We start from the raw sequence: 21,843 nt of genomic DNA on the forward strand, positions 1-21,843 counted from the left end.
ACAACAGATGCTGAATTGAAGAGCGTCAACTCCAAACTGTTTACCATCTCAGTATCCCCCCCCCAAAGTACACCAAAAACTAGGCAGCACAGAAAATACACTAGAGAAGGAGAAATACTGTTTTTACAGCAGGATGGAAATAATTTGCAAAGCTGTATAGAATCACATGCTGAATGGAAAACTTTCCCCAGATTACGTAGAATAAAAGGCAGCTACTTTCAGATAAGAAGTACTCGAGTGTCTGACATTGAGACGTGAGGTTGCTCTGAACTAAGACAGCTCAAGAGTCTTTGCACTTGTAAAACAGGCAACTGACAACCTGACATAACACACAGATAATTAAAAATCGACTCTATTGAAGAGCTATTTGTCATGCTGGTGCCAACTACTCTCTGCATTAAATAAGGGACCCTCTGGGGAAAGAAAAAAATCCAATAGCATATTTGATACAGCATGTAACAAGAATATGAAAAGTGCACAGGGAATCTTATTACAGAACCGTTTTCAACACTGATCATACCAAGATGCCTGAAAGCAAAACCCTACAACACAGCTATTTCTCCGCGTGAATTAAGTGTAGAAAAACCTGTAGATCTCTACAGTGAAAAATGCTATATGCTTTGAACAAAATTTTAAACAGATATCAATGTATTTGCTAGTTCCATTAGCCACTACTCATTACCAATTGGAAAAGCACTGCCAGAAAAGAACACAGAAATGCTGTCAAAGTAGCTTGACACGTCCATGCATTTATCTGCTATGCAACCCAGAGTTCAGCAACACTTGGCTTAAAGCAGCATACTGAAGCAGCACATTTTTCCAGGGGAAAAAAAAACAACCACCAAATCAATATTTATACATCATGCTTATTACTGTGGATTCTACCATATAAACTCCAAAGATTCATTTACCATTTTCTGGTGATATGAACCTTATTACTGCATAACCTTACCATCGTGAGCAGCTTGACTTTTTGCCCTCCCATTCCACCATTTGAAAACAAAGTCAGACCAGCATTTATCAGTTTAATTAGTAACATGCTTGACATTTCCTGCTTGAATTTCTTTACACGAGCAGTTTCTGACAGAAAGGGAACACCCCCCTCCCAACCCATTTACTTACCCTTTCCCCATGACCAAAAGACTTACATAGAAATGAACCCGTGTCTACAAATCTACTTTGACACTCAAAATTTAACCCATTAGACTGAAGTAAAAACGTATGGTTAATGAAACTTTCTTTCCCAACCGAGCTTGCAAAACTAACAAAACCCGTCACCCTCAGCAATTCAGATAACACTTTTTTTGACCTTCCTAAGCAATAACTGCATTTTACGCAAAAAGGCAACCAAACTGCATGTATTGTGCACAAAGCTGGCAATCATCCCTATAATTTACATAAGAGACTACATAAACCACAGAAAATAGAGCAATTATTTTTTTTTTATTCTCCTAGTCTTCACAGAGACCAGAACGATGTCTATAAATCTTACCTGTGGTTAAGTTATATAAAAAAAAAATATTTCAGGAACAGAATAAAATTCATCTGATGTTGTATAATTGCAACAGAATGTACAAGGCTGTACTTAGACATGAGTGGAACAGATTCATTAAGACACATCTATTACACAGCTGAAAAAAACAAGAATCTCAATATTTTAAAATCTAGCCATTACAAACTCAATACAAATAAAGGCTGTAATGCTACAGAAAAAGATATATATTAGATCACCCAAAACTCTGGTAGTTCTATCGAGATACAGATACTAATGAAATAATTCTGCCAACTGCTAAAAGACACGTTATTTGTGCCACATATAAACTAAGGACAGTATTCTCCCACTCAAAAACATGCATCAAATTCTAGTACTAGTCTTTCATATGAAAGTACATTTAAAAAAAAAATTATCTAAATAGTTATCTATGAACAATATATGAAATCCTGCTGATGTACAGGAGAAAGTGACAATGCTGACAATAGTTACCATGCACCACACAGGACTGTCAAAAGAGTGCAGATCTTTTTTCAAGAATGAAAGGAAGTGTTGTAGGATCAGGAAAGCATTAGGAAAGTATTATCTAGTATTTAAGAAATATTTGTAGATTCATGTATTTCATTTTAGCATGCTTTCCCTAATTGATGCTCTTTGCTGAAAAGTCATTCAGATGTGGTGTTCTACTTGCTCAAATTCATATCTCCTCATAATTAGAAACACCTCCACATGAAACACTTGCACCAATACGCTGATAAATACAGCTTTCAATGTAACATGTTCTAATTGATATAATCCATTTTATTTTTATGTTTGTACCTTAGACATCAGGAAGCAACACTGCACAAATAATAATGGTATTCAGAATAGTCAGAATTAACAAGATTAAATTATAAGAGTGCTTAACCTACAAAGCACGCTGATTACCAGACAGCCATTAGAAGAATATACAGACAAAATGTTGACCGTGACTCCTATTTTGCTGTACATTTCCCTACATATATTTAGGAAGGTTAGCCACCAACAAAAGTTGCATTCAGCTCCCAATACAGATAATAGTTCTACCAAGACCATCAGAAGACCTATTTGCTATACAGTAGCTCAGTTTTGTTTTTTTTTAGAACAAAGCTTCCACAATTACTACTTTTTCTTCCCAACTGATAGTTAAGCTACTTTAATTTTAGATTTTTTTTTAGCCAGGTAGTATGCTAGCTACAAGTTTAAAAATCTTTACATGTATTCATACATATGTATAAAATACTAAAACCTTAACAACAGAGCCCTACAAAGTGAGGTTCACTGTTTCTGCACTTAACTTGCCACCACTTAGACTGTGAATCATTGCAATCATATTGGAGTGTTTGTTCAATTCTTCCTTCTGTAGTTTTACAAGTGCTTCTTTTTCTTCCAAGCGTCCTTCCAACTGGGATTTTTGAACTTCCAGAGAAGATGCCTGCAGAAACAACCAAAACGTTATCATTTCATCCATTATCAACCGAAAAACATACACAATACAGTGAAAGCCAAGTGGCTTGGTGGTGAATTTAAGCAAGTAATTAAAAAGCACAGTTTTAAAATTACAAGCTTGTTTCAGAAATCTCTCTCTCAGCTATACATTTGGTGCACATGAATAATTACAGCTACTGCCACACTTCAAAACGTTAGATACCATGGGAAAGCACCAAATATCCCCCCCTGCCATGTTATCATTGCCCTGTTTAAGCAGAAGTGTTCACAGTTAAGCCATCCACATTTCATTTCAAGCCCTACACCAGCAAATATTTACCGAGAACAAGGGAAATATTTGCTATATACTGGATAATATTGCCTGGAGAGATTAGACTTTGCTTCCAGAGAATGGATGCCAGACTGCACACTTTGGGATTACTGGTCAGTTTGCATGTAAAATGAATCTCTGACTTCTGAGTTTATAGGGAGCCTTAACTAGAGGCAAGGACATATAATCTGCACTGAAGTTTTGAGGATTTTGTTTTGTTTTTTAAACATCACCTGGTTAACTTGGTGTAGCCAAACTGGTCTCTATTTTGAAAAAAAGACACTATTTTTCTTAGAGATAAAAATGAGTATTTCATTAGAATTTCAAAGATCAAAAAAAGAAAATCAGATGCATTTTGGTCCGTACATATGTAGCATACGTACCTTAATTCAGGATGTGAGAAAGGGGAGAGTAAGCCAATTCACATTTTACAGCAGTCAAAACTACTGAAGAGGAGTGTGATACATTCTCTTATTTAATATTGCACTACAGGTGTTCTGGTTTTCTTCCAAACATTATGCACTCTCACACCATGCACCATATAGCCTCATTAGAACCTAACCTTGACTGCTTTCCTCTTAAATTCAAGCCCAGCTACTCAAAAGGTATACAATTAAAGCTAGGATAAATTTGTTCTTGTCCACTAGATAGACTGCTCTAGTTTCTTTAGCTACTTTACCACTGAAATATTGATTCACCAACTCTATCAGTTATACAGGGATCCAAAATTCCGATCTCTAGAATGCAGGTGCAAATAATTCCTTACCTTGATACTCAGTTCTTTCCTTGCTTGTTCCGTTTTACTTAATTCCTTTCTAAGAATATCTACAGTTTGTTCCATATCTGATTTTTCTTTCTGTTGCATTTTCAGTTTTTCTTCCAGAACTTTTATTTTCTGTTGCAAGGCTTAAGAAAATGAACACATTAAAGATGGGTTGCTAAACTTAGAAAAAAAGAGATACTGCATTGCCTGGGAAACAAGCATTTTAGACTCAATATGGCCGCTAATAATTGCGTTACTGAGTAGTGCCACCTACTGCTAGGTTTTAGTGGCTGCTACCAGTCATTTGCAGAAGAGTTAAATTAAGCTCTCATAATTTGCAGCTCCTACAGAAAAATAGTTCTAATGGACATGCTGTAAAAAGATCCTGAAGGGACACATGATGCTGTGCAGAGATTCAGTGAAGTCCATATAGTCTGAGAAATCACATTTATGTATCCTTTCAAAAAAATAAAAATCTATGTTTGTTTCGTTCAATTGTTAAATTATGTATCCCTGTCTCACTTTAAGATTTGTATATTACTTAGTAAGATATAGCTGCTTATCTAGGGCATTTAATAACAACATCTAGTTAATCCAGTTAGTTCTCTATGTTCAGTGACCTTTAGGTACGTTACTTACTTGCTATTTTGCCATCTCTCTCCTGTAGCTGTTGCTGTAATTCTTTTCTGTGATCTTCGGTTTCCATCAACTGTGCAGCAGTCCTAAAATTGCAGAGAAACACATTTTCATGATCAAAGTGAGGTACGCCACCATTTCTTTATCCTATGAAGCTAGAATTATTTTTGTATCATTTCCGATTGCTGTCAGGAGCTTTAAATCAACAAACCTATGAATTTGCAGGGTGAGAGTACAGAGAGATTTCATTTCCTTTTTTCCTCCCTACGAAACAGGCATTTCCCTTCTCTGATCGTGGACACATGGTAGATACTACTGAAAAGGTTCATACCTGGAGCTTAAACACCAGAAACTTGCCTTAGATTACAACAAAGCATTCAAAATACCATGGTGGAACCGAAATTGTCTTTCAATCCAAGTCAAAATTTACTGACGTTGGTGATTAAGGATACTGGCCTTTTAGCTCTTAGTATGCTTCTGAATCGACAATACCATTAGTAAAACCTGTTTCAGTTATTATCCATGCAAGCACATCTATACATAAAGATTTTCCAATACCATTCTGAACATCTTCCAGATTGTCACACAACACTCAGCAAAAACGACCATTTCTTAAGATATCACTGTAGCCCATATATAGGTCTGCTGCAGTCCTCACTAGTTAGGATAATATTTGATTTCCATGATCATTTAATATATAGGTACTGTCATCTATCAGCAACATAGCTGTAACCTGAGCATTTTGTACTCTGTGAAGCTAATCTACTTTTTCTGTTACTAGTTAGCCTAATTTCTAAGGCATATTCTAACTACCACTTGCCTTGCCTAGATGGCATCTACTGTCATTTTTGTTTACTGGTTTATCCACTTACTATCTACCAGTTCCTAAGCTGCAGCCTCTAGCAATAGAGAGGGAGAGTGTATTTCCATGGTCTCCGTTGTGTTCGTGGCAGTTCAAGGAATAACTGCTCCCGTGACCTGCCTTTAAAAAGGGCCACCTTTCATCGGAATATTTCCCCAATTACACTGAGCTGTGTACTGCACCAGTGAAAGTAAGTGTCCAAATTTATACAGCAGCAAACTAATGGAAAAATTTTCACGTTGATACATTTGAATCAGAACTCAAGGCAGTGATTTGGACTGCTCTGATTAATGATAAGGCAAGAGTCTGGAAGGATGAAGTCAACTTTGCAAGTAAAACCAAGAATAGCGTTTTATTTCTAAACTGAATACGAGGCCTGCCTATGAGCATATTTTAAAGATATCTTCTGCAAAATTAAGTATTAAATAAAATGTCTCAAATAGGAACCCCATTTCCTTAGTTACATTGGTGAAAGGTACATCAGACCTCTATTTTAAGGAAAAGGAAAAAAAGGAAAAAAATCAAAAAGGAAAAAAAAATAATTAGTCCTCAAGAAGACATAAGTAATGTTAGTTTTATGGTTGAGGAATGAAGTTTTATACCACAACAGAATACCAACCTATTTCTAATATAATTTTTAAATGTATTAGTTTAGTAGGGTAAACGTTTTTTTCTTATCTGAAAACACTGCAGAGAAGCCTTGCAGGCTAAAAAGGGAATACATGGAAGTCTTTGAATGATAACAGCCTTTAAGAACTCAAGAACCACCGAAAAGACACCTCCCCACCCCCACAAGTGCACCCAAGAATTGGATTGTTTTCAATACTCTCTAATACCTAGTATTGCTGAAGTCTGTGGCTATTCCACCCTGCCTCCAACCAATACAGGAGAAAAGTAAGCCACCAAAGTCACTACTACGGGTTTTCATCTAGCATACACATATAAAGCAACTCTGAAGACTCTTTTGCTTTCTCTAACTCCACTTCTCAGATGTTACTTTAATCTCAATTTTTCAATTGTGCTCTAAGTGCTATTTAATTTTATCATTTAGCTTTTGTTTGCTTCAAGATGACTGAATTGAACTTACCTGTCGTTCTGCTGCTTGAGTGATTCATTTAGTTTCTTCATTGCTTCCATTTGTTTATTTAGTGAATCACATGTATTTTGTAGATCTTTATATTGTCTTTCAGTTGTTTCATACCTACAAATGAATTAGGGGGGGTTATGGTTGAAGAGTGTAAGTGCTTTTGAAGAGCTTTTACTTTAATAGTTTGTCAAATAATATTTGACCTCACCTGTGCAATCATCCCATTCAAGCTAAAAGCCAGGTGGTTTGGGGGGTAGTGTTTGGTTGAGGATTTTTTGGTGGTAATTTGTTGTTTGTTTGGGTGGAGTTTTTTTGTTTGTTTTTTAAATAAACATACTTGGAGGAAGGAAAACAACCAAACCAAGCTTCAGTGGATCCCTTGCATATCCTTAATGATTAACGATCAGGAAGCAACCTTCCTCCAGTAGAAAACTCTTAGGAACTAACAAAAACATACAGATGCCTTTAAAAATTTGACATACACAAACTGTTATAAATTAACTACTTGCAGTCACTTTTTAAGGGACCCTCTGAGTCAGTCTTTGACCTGCAGTTGTCTGGTGATACTAAAAACTGAACGTACTGAAGACAATGCAATGTGCAATTAATGCAAGTTTATGAGGCACGTCTCCTGCTCTAAGCAAATGTCTTCCTATCAAAAGGAAAATTCTCTCCCCAATGTCAGTTATCTGATTGTTCTTAAGGAACAGTATATTTAAATGTGTGCAGACTGTTTAGAAAGCAAGTTTTTGCTTTATAAACACATTGTAAAGATCAGAAAACTATTTTATTTCCACTTTACAACTGTTAGATACTAGAGCGAAGCTGTTTCATTTCAGTGAAATTAGTCAAATGCATGTTCACAGAGTGTATGGCTGCATATAATTCAAGCAACAAAGGAGGCACTTCCACAGTGACCATACTAGATACTTAATCAAGAAACCCCACAATGGACTGAAGTTTTATACATTTTTTTCCTCCCTCAATGACTCCTTCATTGGCAGCAGTGTGCCTTCACAATTGTCTGATATAACGCCTGCTCCCATTATTAAGCAAGAAACTTGCTTTCAGTTTTATCAGCTGCTTTGCCTTGCTGACACCTAGTGACGAGACCAATTCATGCGAGTTGAAAAGCCAAAGCTCTTTTAAGCCTTTATTCTTCCAAAGCATATTCTATTTTCATAAATAGTTTCTATCCTTACGTACTTTTTGTGTCTCACATTTCTGTGTCCTTTTTTAGCTTAAGATCCTAAAGAAATAATGCTTATAAGTAGTTCGGGACACACAAGATGCTTCCTTCCTCCCTACCTCACTTTTACCTGATTTCAGTCAAATTTGCTATAGAAGTGGTCAAAGATGCAAACTCCTATCTTAAGCAGACATACTGTATTGGTTGCTTCTCCAGACTATTTATAGTATTTCGTCAAGACAGCATATAAGATCAAAGAAAAAAACCTGAGAGTATGGTATAATACTAACAGAAACTACCCATTGTCAATTCTGTGTCTTAAAGAATGATGCTCCCTTTTATACAAAGTTCATGCTATTTCCTGAACTGGACCTTCAACATCTACAACTTTAGTTCTCATTCCATTTACCGTATTAACTTCTTGAATGACTTAAGCTAACCTCATCGACAAGCACATAGGAAAAAAAAAAAGAATTTTTCACTTAAAAACATGAAGTTCCATGTAGTGTTGCCCTTCTAATGTACTTAGTCCAATAAAGGGCTTCATCACTCTTTGAATATGAAGTATTTGCTTAGAAATCTTACGCGCCTTACCTTTGAAGAAGATCAACAGAGGATTTTTTCAGTATTTCATGTTCTTCAGCAACTGTTTGTAATTTCCTGTTGTGCTGAAAGAGCTGTTCAATATCAGTCTGTGCTTTTTCAGATTCTACTTGCTGAGCTTTCAGCAAATCATTAAGTTCTTCATTTTTTCGTTCTGCATCCTTCAACATTGCAGCAAGAGTTCTTGCCTTTGAGTGGAAAGACCCCCCACCAAAAAAACCAACACATAATTACAAGCAATTCTGTTTCACAAGTCACTTTGTACTAGGCATATTTGAAGCCACAGATCTAACACTAAAATGCCATCAGCTACATTAGGAAATGGGTTTCTCTCACCTAATATTAACTACAGATTAATTTGTTCACTCTAAGTTCCTTTAGCTCCCTTTATAGACAGTGTGAGGCGGGGAGGGAAGAAAAAAAGTAAAAGATGATTCATTTTAGCTATGGATTAGTAATCCACAGCCCAATCTTTATTACAACCTTTAAAGAATAGAAATTATTCAGTTTTCACCTCAAATACGTACCCCATGGAAACATGCTTTTTTGAAAGTTCGTCTTTGACAAGTGATTAAAAGGCACAAACAGAAAAGAGTTCTTCGTATACCAGCAAATTCTATATAGAATTCTAGTAAGTGGCTTTATTAATTTTCAAGATTACTACCATTAAATTAACACTAATGGTTAACAAACAATAATCAGTACTGTAGGTTAATTCTGTTGACTTCCTGTAAGGGAAAGGACATTAAAGAAAACTGTTGCAAAGAACAATCCAAAAGAAAACAGGATGTTTATGATGAAAATTAAGACCACTCTAACTTGCAAGCATAGCTTACAGCTAAACAGTATAGTTTCCACACATGGAATCACAGTTAAAGCTGCCAACTACTACTCAGTCCCATCCCAGAGTCCCAGAAGGAAGACCCTGCTACTTACCTCAGACTCAGCCTGGGCTCTCTGACATCGGTATTGAGCCATCAGCCTATCCGCCTGAGCCAGAGCTAGTGCCTTTGCTTCCAAAAAGCCTTGCAGCCTACTTTCTTTAGACTGTACATAGGAAGAATGGTTTTTATTAACATTTTTTGAATGTCCAGACAGCAGCGTACCCACACACGTTAGGTTGTACTCACTGCTAATGCTGACAGCTTCTGCTCATAGACATCCATTATGTCAGAGATCCTCATATCAGTGAATGGCTCCTTCATCTGTGGAAATGTTTTCCAATTATTGCCACTGTAAATTTGTATTTACTTAGATAGGTAACGTGTCCCTAAAGAGCTCAGTAGTTTTGTGAATTCCACCTGTCCACCAGCTTTTTGAGTTCTTATCGATATTTCTGATACTGCCTGCTCAAATGCATCCACCTGACTCCTGTGGAAAGTTTGTGAATAATTGAACTATTTAGGCTGAGAAGGATTCATATGCAGAAGATTATCAGTCCAGCACTATGAAAAGGGAACATCACCACTCTAAACTGGTTCCCCTTAGTCTAATCTTTGCTGGAGAATTAGCAGCCCTCTCATAGGACACAAAGTAATTTGCCCTAATAATAACAGCACAAAATACACATGGCTAAAAATCCTCGCTCATACTCAAGGCCTTCTCGACATACAGACTATCAGAAAAGGCCCAGGAAAGTTGTTCTCAAAGGATGCTATACAAGCTATCCCAGCTGTTCATACAATGAACACCTACTGAAAAGTTACTATCTCTGCACCACTTTGAAACATTATGCAAGAAGTTTTTTACATATTAACAATAGCCCTTGCCTGGCTCCAGTTCTCAGCTCATTTTCCTGTCCCTAAAGTACAAAACAAGTAGTTTCTTTTCCTGCTTGCAAAGTTGTCATCTCTCTGTCCTTTTAAATGTTACTACTATAAGGAAAGCTTCTGTAAGTTCTATTCACTCTCTCTGTACAGTAATACTATTAAAAGCGTTCTCTTAATTATGTTTTTACACACACTTGAGCTTCACACAACATATGGAACGCACACAGAGATGAAGTACCGGATATTTTAAGTGAATATGTATATTGATTTTTAAAGGGAAGTTCTACTAATGAGAAGGTCTAAGAAAAGATTCGCTCAACAATTCATCAACAACTTTCTCCCCTCAAAAATCGAAGGAGCTTTACAACCTGTCACATTACTGAAGCTGCTGCACTAGTGCTTTTAGGCACCTGTGGCTGCTTTGACTTATGTTAATATATACACAGCAAAGCACCTACAGACTGTCATGTGCAATCCTGAAAAGAATGATCAATGGGAGAATCCAGTGGCAGCGTACAAAGTAAGCCAACGAAGACTCAACTTGACCTTTTTCACTATTATTCTGACTGCTGTCTGGAGCTGGTAGCTTGCTGAGTTTCATTATCACTTACAACAAAGAGAGGAGGGTTGCAAACCTAAGGCTGGAGGCAATGCCATTAATGCAGATATCAAGCAGTTATAGGGCACTTTCGGTTCATTTTGCCAATTTGCATACTGTTCTTTTAAGCCAAAAGAAAGTAGAAGCAACAATCCCTCACTCTAAAGCAGCTAAAAAGCTACTTGCTTGGAACAGAAGAGAGAGGAAATATATTCATTACCTGACAGTATGGCCTGCAAAGAAACACACTGTATGTAGTGCCTGTTTGAGTGTCTCATTCACAATGCATGTTGCCGCAGAGGGAAGCAAAAATCTTTCTTCTGAAGTAATAATAGTGCCTTTCCAAGAAGGCAACAAAAATTGAACTGCAAATGCTAAAGTCAGCCACATGTGAGAAAAGGAAAATGTCTGTATGTGTGTTTAGGCACACAAGGGATGCACCATACTCTAAAGCAGCATATCATCCTAATTTATTACAGGCTATTTCTTAGGAAGTAGGGGGAGGAGGCTCCTTGTAAGTGTCCCAGCAAGTCTAGGCAGTTGCAACTATATCTGACACCTGCCTCCACATCTGACAACCCTACTGGAGAAAGGGATCTCAATAATGAGTCCAGCTTCTGATGTAGCACAAAGAATCATCATTAAATTCTACTCAGGAGCTCAGTAAAAAGAGTACATTCTAAATAGGTAGAAATCTAAACTGAACTCAACTGATACATGTGCTATAGCCTGACATTTGGATTTTAATTTGGGTCCCCCCCAGTATAAAAGAGTCAAACATTAACAAGGATATATAAATTCTACTAACCTCTAGTCCAGAATGAAGTTTTTGTATTAGTTCCTGAATATTTGAAGCTGTGGATTCATCACTTGAAGGACAGGATGAAGAACACCTCACCGAAGTAACATTGGTCACAGGTGACTGCATTTGGATTCTTTTCGATGCGTGCTCCATTTCTTGTTGTCTGTAAGCGTTATTTGCCGCAATACTTTCACCAAGCCTGTATAAGCATAAAGGTTATTATTAATGAGACAACCTGCTACAAATATCATTGCAAGGATTGAAGACAAGAACTATTTCATAACATAATTAACTTCTCTTTCATTGAAGAGATTACAGAGCAGTCACATTTGCATTATCACGCAACATTAAGATGTAGTATCAGACACATGCCCAAACTATCCAGAGACAGAAAAAGTAGGAAAGCCTGTCACAGCTAGCCTTTAGAAACAAATGCAGTATCTTGCCAGAAAGGGCATGGTGTTCAGCTCTTCTTGAGCAGAAGAGATCATCTGTCTTATTAGCCTGAGAAACACACTATTTCACATGTCATTATTCAATTTAACTAGGCCACTGTTTGTGAGTAAGAAGGTTGAGAAGGTATTTAGTAAGAATTTTTATTAGACATAAAAATAAGAAGATTGAATCACAAAAAGGCAGAGTGCTACCAATACACTTTAGTTTTTCCTTGTCTGTGATGCTATTTTACAATATTATATTGAGTACACCACATTGCATTTTCTAAGTTTCAACCAAAATATAAGTATACAGATAAAAGTGCAATTGGTTAAAATTTGTACAGAGAAAAAGAACACAAAAGGTAAGACAGAAATAATTATAGTACCTATATTCCATTGTCTGTATGCAATTTGTGGTTGGTATTTTCAAGGCAGCTACTAACGACATGTTCGAAATCAGAGAGAATAGGAAGTCAAAAGAGCTGATTTTTGAGGAACCAGTCAAAAATCTTTTCCTCTCAATAAATTCCTTAATTACTAAGTTATCCCTACCACTTCACTGAAGTGCTGTCTCAATTGCTTCCTAAGTGAACAAAGACAATTTTTAACTTGCATTTATAGACATATTATTTGGCTATTCCACTGTACAACTCCAGGCATATCAGATTGTACAGATCCTTCATTCTTCCAGTCAGACTATTTGTTACTGGCCATTATAAAAATGTTTCCTATATCCACAAAAATCACATGATCATAGAATAGCTGAAGTTGAAAGAGACCTCCACAGATCATCCAGTTCAACTCTCCTGCTCTAAGCAGGTTGCCCAGGACTATGTTCAGTAGTTTTGACTGTCTCAAAAGATGAAGACTCCACAACTTCTCTGGCCAACTTTTTCCAGTGTTTGACTCTCCCTATAGTAAAGTGGTTTGGTTCCCCCCCCTTACATTTAAAGAAATTAAATTTTTTTTTTCCTTATATTTCAGTTTGTGACTACCTCTTGTCCTATTGATAGATATCACTGAGAAGACTCTCGCTCAATCTTCTTTGTTCCTTTCCATTAGACATTTATACACATAGATAAGACTCCCCCCAAGTCTTCTCAAAATTAAACAATCACAGCTTGCTGTCTCACCTTATATGACACATGCTCCTCCCTCAAACTTCTTAATGGCCCTTCACTAGACTCCTCTAGTATGTTTGTATCTCTTTCATGCTGGCGAGCGCAGACCTGGACACACCACTCCAGATGTGATTGCACCAGGGCTGAGCAGAGGGGAACAATCCCCTCCTTTGACCTGCCAGCAGTACTCTTCCTAATGCAGTCCAAGGTGCTATTGATAGTCTTTGCCATTCCTGAAGACAGAAGTCACATTTGCTTTCTTCCAGTCCTCAGGAACCTCTCCCAATCACCATGACTTTTCAAAGATAATCTAGGGTGGCCTTGTAATGACATCAGCCAACTCCCTAAGCACTCATGGGTGCATCCTGTCAGGTCTCATGGACTTCTGTATGTCCAGTTTGTTTAAATGTTCCATAACATCATCCTCTGCTACCCAGGGTAAGTCTTCTTTCCTCTATACTTTCCCATTGTTCTCAGGGGCCTAGCATTCCCAAAGGCAAATCGGTGAAGACCAAGGTGAACAAGGCATCGAGTATGTCAACCTTTTCCATGTCCTTTGTCACCAGGTCCCCTGCCCCATTCAGCAGAAAAGCACACATTTCTCATAGTATGTCTTTTGCTGCTGATGTACTGATAGAAATCTTTCTTGTTGCCCTTCACATCCGTCACCAGGTTCAACTCCAGGTGAGCTCTGGCTTTTCTAAACCTATCTCTGTATACTTGAATACTTTCTCTATATTCCTCCCAGGTCATCTGTCTCTGCTTCCACCTCTTGCACGCTTCCTTTTTATATTTGAGTTTTGTCAGGAGCTCCTTGCAGGTCTCCCACCATGTTTGTTTGATTTTCTGCTCATTGGGATGGACCATTAAGGCCTTGAAGAAAATAATCCTTTGGGGAGGAAGGGTGAAAGGGATGGGGCAGGAGAGGAAAAAAAAAGTAAAAAAAGTTAACCAACCAGCTCTCCTTGACCCCTCTTCTCCTCGGGGCTGTATCCCATGGGATTCTTCCAAGCAGATCATGAAAGAGGTAAAGATCTGCTCTCCTGAAGGCCAGGGTTGTGATCCTACTTTTTGCCCTGTTCTGTCCTCTCAGGAACTTAAGCATCACCATCTCATGGTCACTGCAGTCAAGGACGTCACTGACCTTCACATCCCAAAACAGTTCCTTGTTTGTAAGTAATAGAAGTGAGCAGGATGTCTCCTATCATCAGCTCTTCAGTTCTCTGTGTTAGGAAGTGGTCATCAATGTGCTCCAGAAGCCTCCTGTATTGTTTGTGGCCTACTGTGTTACCTCTTCAGCAAATACCAAGGTGGTTAAAGTCTTCTACAAGGACCACAGCCTGTGAATGTGAGGCTTCTTCCAGCTGTCTAAAGGCTTCATCTACTACTTCTTTCTGATGTGGCAGTCTGTAGCAGACACCCACTATGACATGGCCCATTTTGGTCTGCCTCCTAATCCTAACTCAAATTCTCAGCTGGTTTATCTGTCCCAAGGCAGAATTCCATGCATTCCCTCTGTGCTCTCATAAAAACGGTGACTCTCCTTCCTCACTTTCTGGCTCAACCTTCCTAAAGGGCCTGTATCCATCCACTGCAGCACTCCAGTGATGTGAGCCATCCCACCACAGCTCTGCGATTCCATAGCCTTGTTAACTGCATGCAGACTTCCAGTTTCTCCTGTTTTTTCCCAATGCTGTGTGTATTATTTTGCAGGCATTTCAGAGCGTTACCCCACTTTGCTGATTTCCCAGGAAGAGTATGAGGACTTTCCCCTTACAATACTGTCCTGAAGGAAATCTCTTATTTATGTGCATATTGGGGTGACCCAGCTTTAGTCTTATGGTGTTGAATGTAAGGTTCCTCCTGTTCACATAAACACAAACCCCTTTGTTTTCCAACCCAGTCTACCACTTCCTCACTTGATTGTTGGTCATCTTTTCCCCTCTCTTGTAGCTTTTAGGTCTCATCAGGTTGGCCAGTCCTTGATCCTCATTGTCATGGAAACCAAACTAAAACTGTTTCTGACACTGGTTATACAACTAATTGTTGACCTATAGAACCTGTCCACAGCTCCTCAAGTCCTTCCCCTTTCCCTGGCAGAATTGAGGGGAACATCACCTGTTGCCCCATGGCTTCCAGGTATCGCCATCATGGGAGTCTCTGTTTCCCAACCCGATATGCATAGACTCTGTCTGCCCCTCCTTTGGTACATCTGGGGTGTCAGGCACTTGAAATTGCAAGGTCTCGAAGATCTGGTCAATCTCTTCCTCATTACCTCCAATATTCACAGGCTGCTGACCTCCCACAGCTCCTTTATTTGGCCACAGATCCTCAGCAACTGCACACCTCCTGCAGGCTAGCAGACCACCTCCTGCTGGTCCAGCTTTACTAAGTTGTCCCAAGCGCTCCCTGCAACCTGAGACCTCCACAGCTGCATACCTCTTCCAAAACTATATTTGGGTTGGCGCTTCAGCTTTCAGAATTTATTTTGTACTCGTTCTGATGGTTTTACAGACATTCCTCTAAATACATATCACCCCCTCACCCCCTCCCATATTTCCCTCCTGAAGTCTACAGATAACTAGATATATTGATACATAGCACTACTTGGTAATCACAAAAACAGCACTGATGTTTTCAGTATGAACACAGTTTTGGACTCTTATTATTGTGTTCTTATCACTAGTCTATTTTTGGGTTATGATAGAGAAGAGTATGATTCCTTAGGTGTGGGGAATTTTTTTGTTTGTTTTTTGAAGTTCATGCCACTAACCTCACAAGCTTTCTGAAAAACAACCAAACCAACCCACAAATGAGGCAAATTACCATGATTTGGTTAGGTCACCTTCCTTTACTTCCCCCCCCCCCCATATAAGTAATAATTCAGTCACTGTTCCAAGATAAACTAGTTACGTTACAAATCTTTCACTCAAGAAAAGAAGCTCAAATGTCAAAAAGGCATCCAATCTGGAAGTCCTTTCAAACAATTTCCCCTTTGCTAACAAAAAGGGAAGAAGTTTCAGATTGGTTTTCTAGGTTGCAAAGACCATGATACAACTTAAGATCGTTTTTTCCTATTTTGTGACATCTACGGAAATAAGGACTCCATCAAATAGGAGAAAGACATTGAGAAACTCTATTTAGACCACCTTAAATACTACCTGAACTGCCATCTGCCCATGTCTTATCCTATTCTGTTCTTTCTTGGAAGCTACTGCAAAAGGGTAAGCAAAGCTTTAGAAACTGAAGAGTGACATGCGTGACAAAGTTCAGTAGAGAGAGAAATCTGACAGTCAGACTAGACTATTAGATGCACTCCAAATAGAAAGTTCCAAGCACAGACTCCAGGCAAATGAATCTTGAGGGACAGAAGTCAGTCACTACCATGCTTTCTAGAATCTGATGTTAATTGAATACCATCAACATTTGAACTACTTCCTCAGGCCTCCAAGATCACTACTGTCTCTTAACTGCAGATAAAGAAGAAACAAGATAATTTTTCTAAAGTTTCTGTCTCTGATGAACTGAAGGTAATATGCCAAGAAATATAAATATCACTAAGCCCATAAAAATGTCAAACCCTACCAGACTTACATAAAAATAAACTTACACTATGGCAGGAAAATCTGGTAAGGGTGCAGCCTCAAACAGTATTCTAAGTCCCACTTGGACTTGCTCTCTATGATCTGATGTTAAAGCAAACGTCAAAGGCATAATCAAGCGTTGATCCTAAGGAAGAAACCACTTTGGTCAAAACAGGATATAACAGTCAACAACAAATAAAAAACCAAAACCACTCAGACATCACAATATCAAGGCCCATGAGCACAGAAATGTTTTAATCAAAACTTAAACTACCTTCTTAAAGTTTGCCCTTCTAAGTTTCTGAGTCTGAAGTCAATGGAAAACAAATGATTTTAAAAATAGTTTATACTTCAGAGTATTTAGAAGTGTATTTTGCCATTAAAGCCAATGCAACAGGTCAAGAGACTACTTAAATCCTTCAAATTTTCAAGTACTTGATTTCCATCATAAAGGGTCACAAGCTTAAGTTCGATAAGGGCTTTCCTCGAGGACTGTGAAACTCTCATTGCTACGCATTAAATTACACAATTCCCATGTTTGAAAGAAAACTGTCCAAAACAGCATGAAGTGTTTGACTGTCTGCATTACTTTTCCATCTACAAAGTAAATTGTTAAGGTACAATCTGAACAATAGTTACCAGAAACTGTTTTGACTATATAAAGTCACAAATTAGATGTCTACATTTAACAGTAATGAACCCCGCTAATAATTATACAATTGTGATACTTTTTTCTAGTTTGCTACCTTTAAACTGCAGTCTAACACAGTCTTAAAAGAATAATTCTTACCAGGTAGCTGAAATATGATTTTACATGCATTACTGAAATAAATGATCGTAGTAAAAGCAATTACTCTTATTTTAGAAGAATTAACAATAAAACAAACTTTAAGAATTGTGCCCAGGGGACTGTATTTTCCTACAGGTTTTACCACTTCAGAGATAAACATGCCATACATTTAGAACTAAACCCACTGTAGTGCAGTGACACTTTGCTTCAGAGATACTTTACAGAAGATATTTTAAAATATCATACCTGTAAAATTTTGTAGAAGCTGACCTCCATACCAGGTACATCCTGCTTCAGTCTGCTCATAAGATCAAGCATTTTCAAAATAATATCAGCAGCAAGTTTGCTTTTAAACATACAAATAGAAAAGCAAAGTGGGTGGAAAAACAAAAGGCAGAGCAAGAGTTGTCAAATCAGCACAGATAAATAAATTCAATCAATTAAAAAAACAAAACAAAACAACCTTCATAAAGAAATTAAATATGGCTAGCAAGGCAACAATGCCAACACCAAGAGATCACTGAGTTCCTTGGTCATGCTGCTGAGTTTCTCCAGCATGCTAAGGATGGCAACAGTGAAGACCAAAAAACCCACCCACTTTCAAGTTGAAAGCGAGGAGGGTTTAATTGTAGGTCCAGTTATATTTCACTGGTTTTTGGCCATATAAGTCTTAGTTATATTGACATTCAGGTTAATGACACTAAGCTGAAGGAAGGTATATTCCATTTTCAGTGCAGAAATTCCCTCCCATACTGAATTGTGGTACTTTTTGAACTCTAGTTCCATAAAATTAAAATGAAAAATTAGGTGCCATGGGCAGTTCTGGTAAGCTTCAACTTTGATAAGCTTGAACAACTGCATGAGGTTTAAGGTCATTATTCCACATAAGTGGATCTCCAGCTTAAGCCAAAAACAATATCTGAATGTTTAAGCTAGGTTTTACTTATTGAACTGACCAGCAACATTACTTTTGATTGTCACAAAAATACTAAGTTTGATTTAAAAACAGTATTGATTTACACACATTTAAATGGTGCTTTCAACTACAACATACTTTCCATTGGAACAATATCACAACTCTCATACAAGTCCTGCTAAATTAAGATTTTAGATAAATTTGCGTGCTTACCACATTTTAGAGTCCACTACTTTCGTCCCCAAACCAGCATCAATCCCACTATAGGTAAATTGGTGTTCTATTAGAGAGGTGCATTGGCTGGCAGTCAGTACCGTCGAGGTACGCATTTTCAGTATGTCATCTCTACAGAGCAGTAGACTGAGAGTTAAGAATAAACTTAATATACTTATGCTGAGGTACTGGCACCAAAAGGCAACACTTTCTAATAATAAAGGACACAAAAGTTAGTGTATCAAAGCACAAGAGCCTCCAAAAATGCTTTTAACACTCAACTACATAAACCACTTAAATCATGCCTAACTCACAAGCCAAGTAAGCTTCACTTTTCAATTAAAATGCACATTTACTTGGAAACAGACAGCTAAGGGAAACCACACTGGAATGAGTGGCATAAAGAAAGATGATGAACAAAAGGCAATGAACAATCAGTCCCTAATACAAGAACTAGCAAACAGACTTCTTCACAGAACTCAGCTTAGATGCAGAACTGTATCCTGCAGTCATGTCCTCCTTACTACATGACACTGTGGACACTAAGGACTCCAAGAGGAGCGTAAAACTTAATAATTCCACACTATTCCTCCTTGTTTCACTGATCTAAATTTGTATCACATTTGGCTAGGAGCTGCACTTAGCTAGGCAAAACCACTATACTGATCAAGAAGATGGCCACCCAAACTCTCCTTCAACAGAAAACACTCATCATTTTTGATCTGCAAAGTGTTTCTACACTGTTGAATAGCCATCACATTTTATCCTGTACCACTGTATTACAAAATAATTTCACAGCAATTAGAAAGCTACTTAAGGTCTTTCAAGATGATAGTCCAAAGTAAAATCAAGGTAGTTATCATTAGAAGCTATTAAAGTGTCCCAAGATGGACTTTTCTTCTAACAGAGCAAATCATGGTGGAGGAATAATAAATTAACTGCCAACAGGCACATAAAAAGGATATTTGTCAGGACATTAATAGCCTTGACTACTCTTTCACACTTTTTCTTCACTAATAGCTCATCCACAATCTGTTCCGGCATCTGAAGATGATCAAGAAGAACAGGCAGCAAAAGATCCACAAAGTGTTCGGCTGAGGCACTATTCCCACTGTTAATAATATCCTGTAATAAACACGTTATGTTAATATTTAAAACTACAGAACAAGGAAGCCAAGCTTATTCTACCCCTTCCTCCACTAGCCTCTTCCAGCTTTCCCAGCCTCTTGCTCTTTCAGACTGCTGCTCCAGTATCATACTGGAGGAGGAAGTTTAACACCACCGAAACAGCAGAAGCTTTCTCATTCTACAAGTCCTAGAAAGCAATTCATTGATAGCTTTGTATCTACCTCACGACTTCATGAACTGCCATATCTTCCACTTAACTTTCAACACAGACACATTTGTAAAGTACAGCATGTCTTTAAAAGAAAAGGTGTTTTACCAAGTATGGAATTCTAGAACAGGAAGAATTTTATTTCAAGTATATTTTTACATGCCATTTTTCAAGTAAAATGCTAACAGTTATTAAAAAAAAAAAATCGATTAAAAACATAGCTGTTAGGAAGCTCTTCAAACTCAATTATCAGTCTTGGTACCTCAAAAATCTCTTTGAATAGTTGCAATGCTAGAACTGAACAGTCTTCAGAGCCTTCCAATGGTTGGTTTGACAAGTGCACCAATGCAACAGATGGTTCAAAAGTCTTTGAGCGAGTCACAAATCTAGTATTTCCAGAGACTGGCAAGCCAGATGGTTCCAGTATTGCCTGCCGCAGGGTATGACGCAGTTCTATCACAGAACAGAAGGCAAGCAGCAGCTCTAAGATCTGTGTGAAGTGAATGAGAGTTCAAATGCTTTAAAATCAAGTACTTACACAGAAATTGCAACTCCCATAGCACAAGTCTAAAGAGATGTGTAAGTTCTGTGCAACTCCTTTTAGCACTTTAAAGTTTTCTGAGTAATAGTTTTCTTTCCTTAAAGCCAAGTCAGCAGCAGAAACACAGTTCATTTGACTGGTGAAGGCTTGTGACAGTTGGTATTCAGTGTACTGCTTTCCCTTCCTTTTTAAAAATCATGACTGCTGGATAGTGATCTAATAAGCAGTAGAAATGCATATACACTCAGAATGAAGAAAGCTATGGAAGGAAAAATATTGAGACAAATGGATGCACATGTGCGTACTCAGGGATGAAGAGGAAAGCACCCTGGACAGCTCCTTGTCAATATGTCTTTCTAAATAAAACCAATAAACACAAAACCCAACATACTCAGAAACATTAGCATTTGTTATTCACAATGATGTGAAACATTCATTTTAAAAACAGCTTAAGATTTGTTTCACAGATGTATTTAGCCCTAAAATTTTCACAACATTTCATGTTTCAGCCTTTAGCAACAGATAACCAAGGTTTCATTTACATAAGGTGGTAGCGAGACAAAGTAGAATGCAACAGTTAACTGCTTAACCAAATGTGGCATCAATTTGTTCAACTAATATGAAAAAAATTTATTCCTAAATCTTTGAAATCAGCATCATAGCTCTCTAATCATCAGTTCGAAGTCTGAGTAATTCAAGTTTTAGCCAGTGAAGCGGGGTACACCCTCCATTTCTGGTAGATCCCAAAATTGCTTATTAGCCAAAGCACAAAAGGTGTTTACGTTGGCTTTTTGCCTTTATATCTGTTGCCTGAAACCAGACACACATAATCTGGCAAAAAACCCCAACCATTACAAATTCAACCTGACAGTCTTTTAAACAACTAGAAAATACAAACTTGGTGAATACCATAGGTCACTTGAGTCCTGAAGTCAATGTATTTCATTATAAAGTTTGTACACAAGGAACCTACTTATGACTACAAAAGTGAAACTAGATTAGGAGTTGTACCCTCATAGCCTTAAAAAGTATAAATACCTTAGATGATGAATCAGGATCCCTTCCATGAAGAAGATCTAATACTTGACCAAGGCATGAGGTAAAGTGCTCATACCTACACACATAGAGAAGAAAGAAAAAAAAAAATTAATTTCACCACTCAGACATTTATGCCAAGTGATGGATGCAAGTGCTCTATTCTCCTTCTTACCCCCAAACACTTCAAGCACAGGAATAGTTTTGATAATGTAATTTCTATTTAAAATAGACTAAGCTTTAAAAATATTCTAAGAATGAAAGCAAATTCCTTAAAACAAGCCAAGATTTT

At 37.7% G+C, this 21,843-nt stretch overlaps 1 protein-coding gene across 1 annotated transcript in view; it reads right to left on the bottom strand.

Annotated features, from left to right (window-relative positions):
* Nucleotides 1-1,424: 1,424 nt before the first annotated feature.
* The window catches only part of CIP2A (cellular inhibitor of PP2A), a 28,025-nt gene continuing 7,606 nt past the window's right edge, over nt 1,425-21,843 (bottom strand). Inside the window, exons 8-21 of the mRNA XM_075767615.1 lie at nt 21,555-21,630; nt 20,238-20,465; nt 19,605-19,764; nt 18,640-18,781; nt 17,757-17,856; nt 16,747-16,865; nt 11,585-11,777; nt 9,540-9,614; nt 9,346-9,456; nt 8,401-8,597; nt 6,618-6,731; nt 4,672-4,754; nt 4,036-4,175; nt 1,425-2,945 (exon numbers count right to left, since the gene is read on the bottom strand). Coding sequence (XP_075623730.1) covers nt 2,775-2,945; nt 4,036-4,175; nt 4,672-4,754; nt 6,618-6,731; nt 8,401-8,597; nt 9,346-9,456; nt 9,540-9,614; nt 11,585-11,777; nt 16,747-16,865; nt 17,757-17,856; nt 18,640-18,781; nt 19,605-19,764; nt 20,238-20,465; nt 21,555-21,630 — 1,909 coding nt within the window. The 3' untranslated portion in view covers nt 1,425-2,774. The remainder of the gene's footprint in view (nt 2,946-4,035; nt 4,176-4,671; nt 4,755-6,617; nt 6,732-8,400; nt 8,598-9,345; nt 9,457-9,539; nt 9,615-11,584; nt 11,778-16,746; nt 16,866-17,756; nt 17,857-18,639; nt 18,782-19,604; nt 19,765-20,237; nt 20,466-21,554; nt 21,631-21,843) is intronic.

This window comes from Balearica regulorum, chromosome 1 (genome assembly GCF_011004875.1).
Source record: "Balearica regulorum gibbericeps isolate bBalReg1 chromosome 1, bBalReg1.pri, whole genome shotgun sequence".
Taxonomy (NCBI): domain Eukaryota; kingdom Metazoa; phylum Chordata; class Aves; order Gruiformes; family Gruidae; genus Balearica; species Balearica regulorum.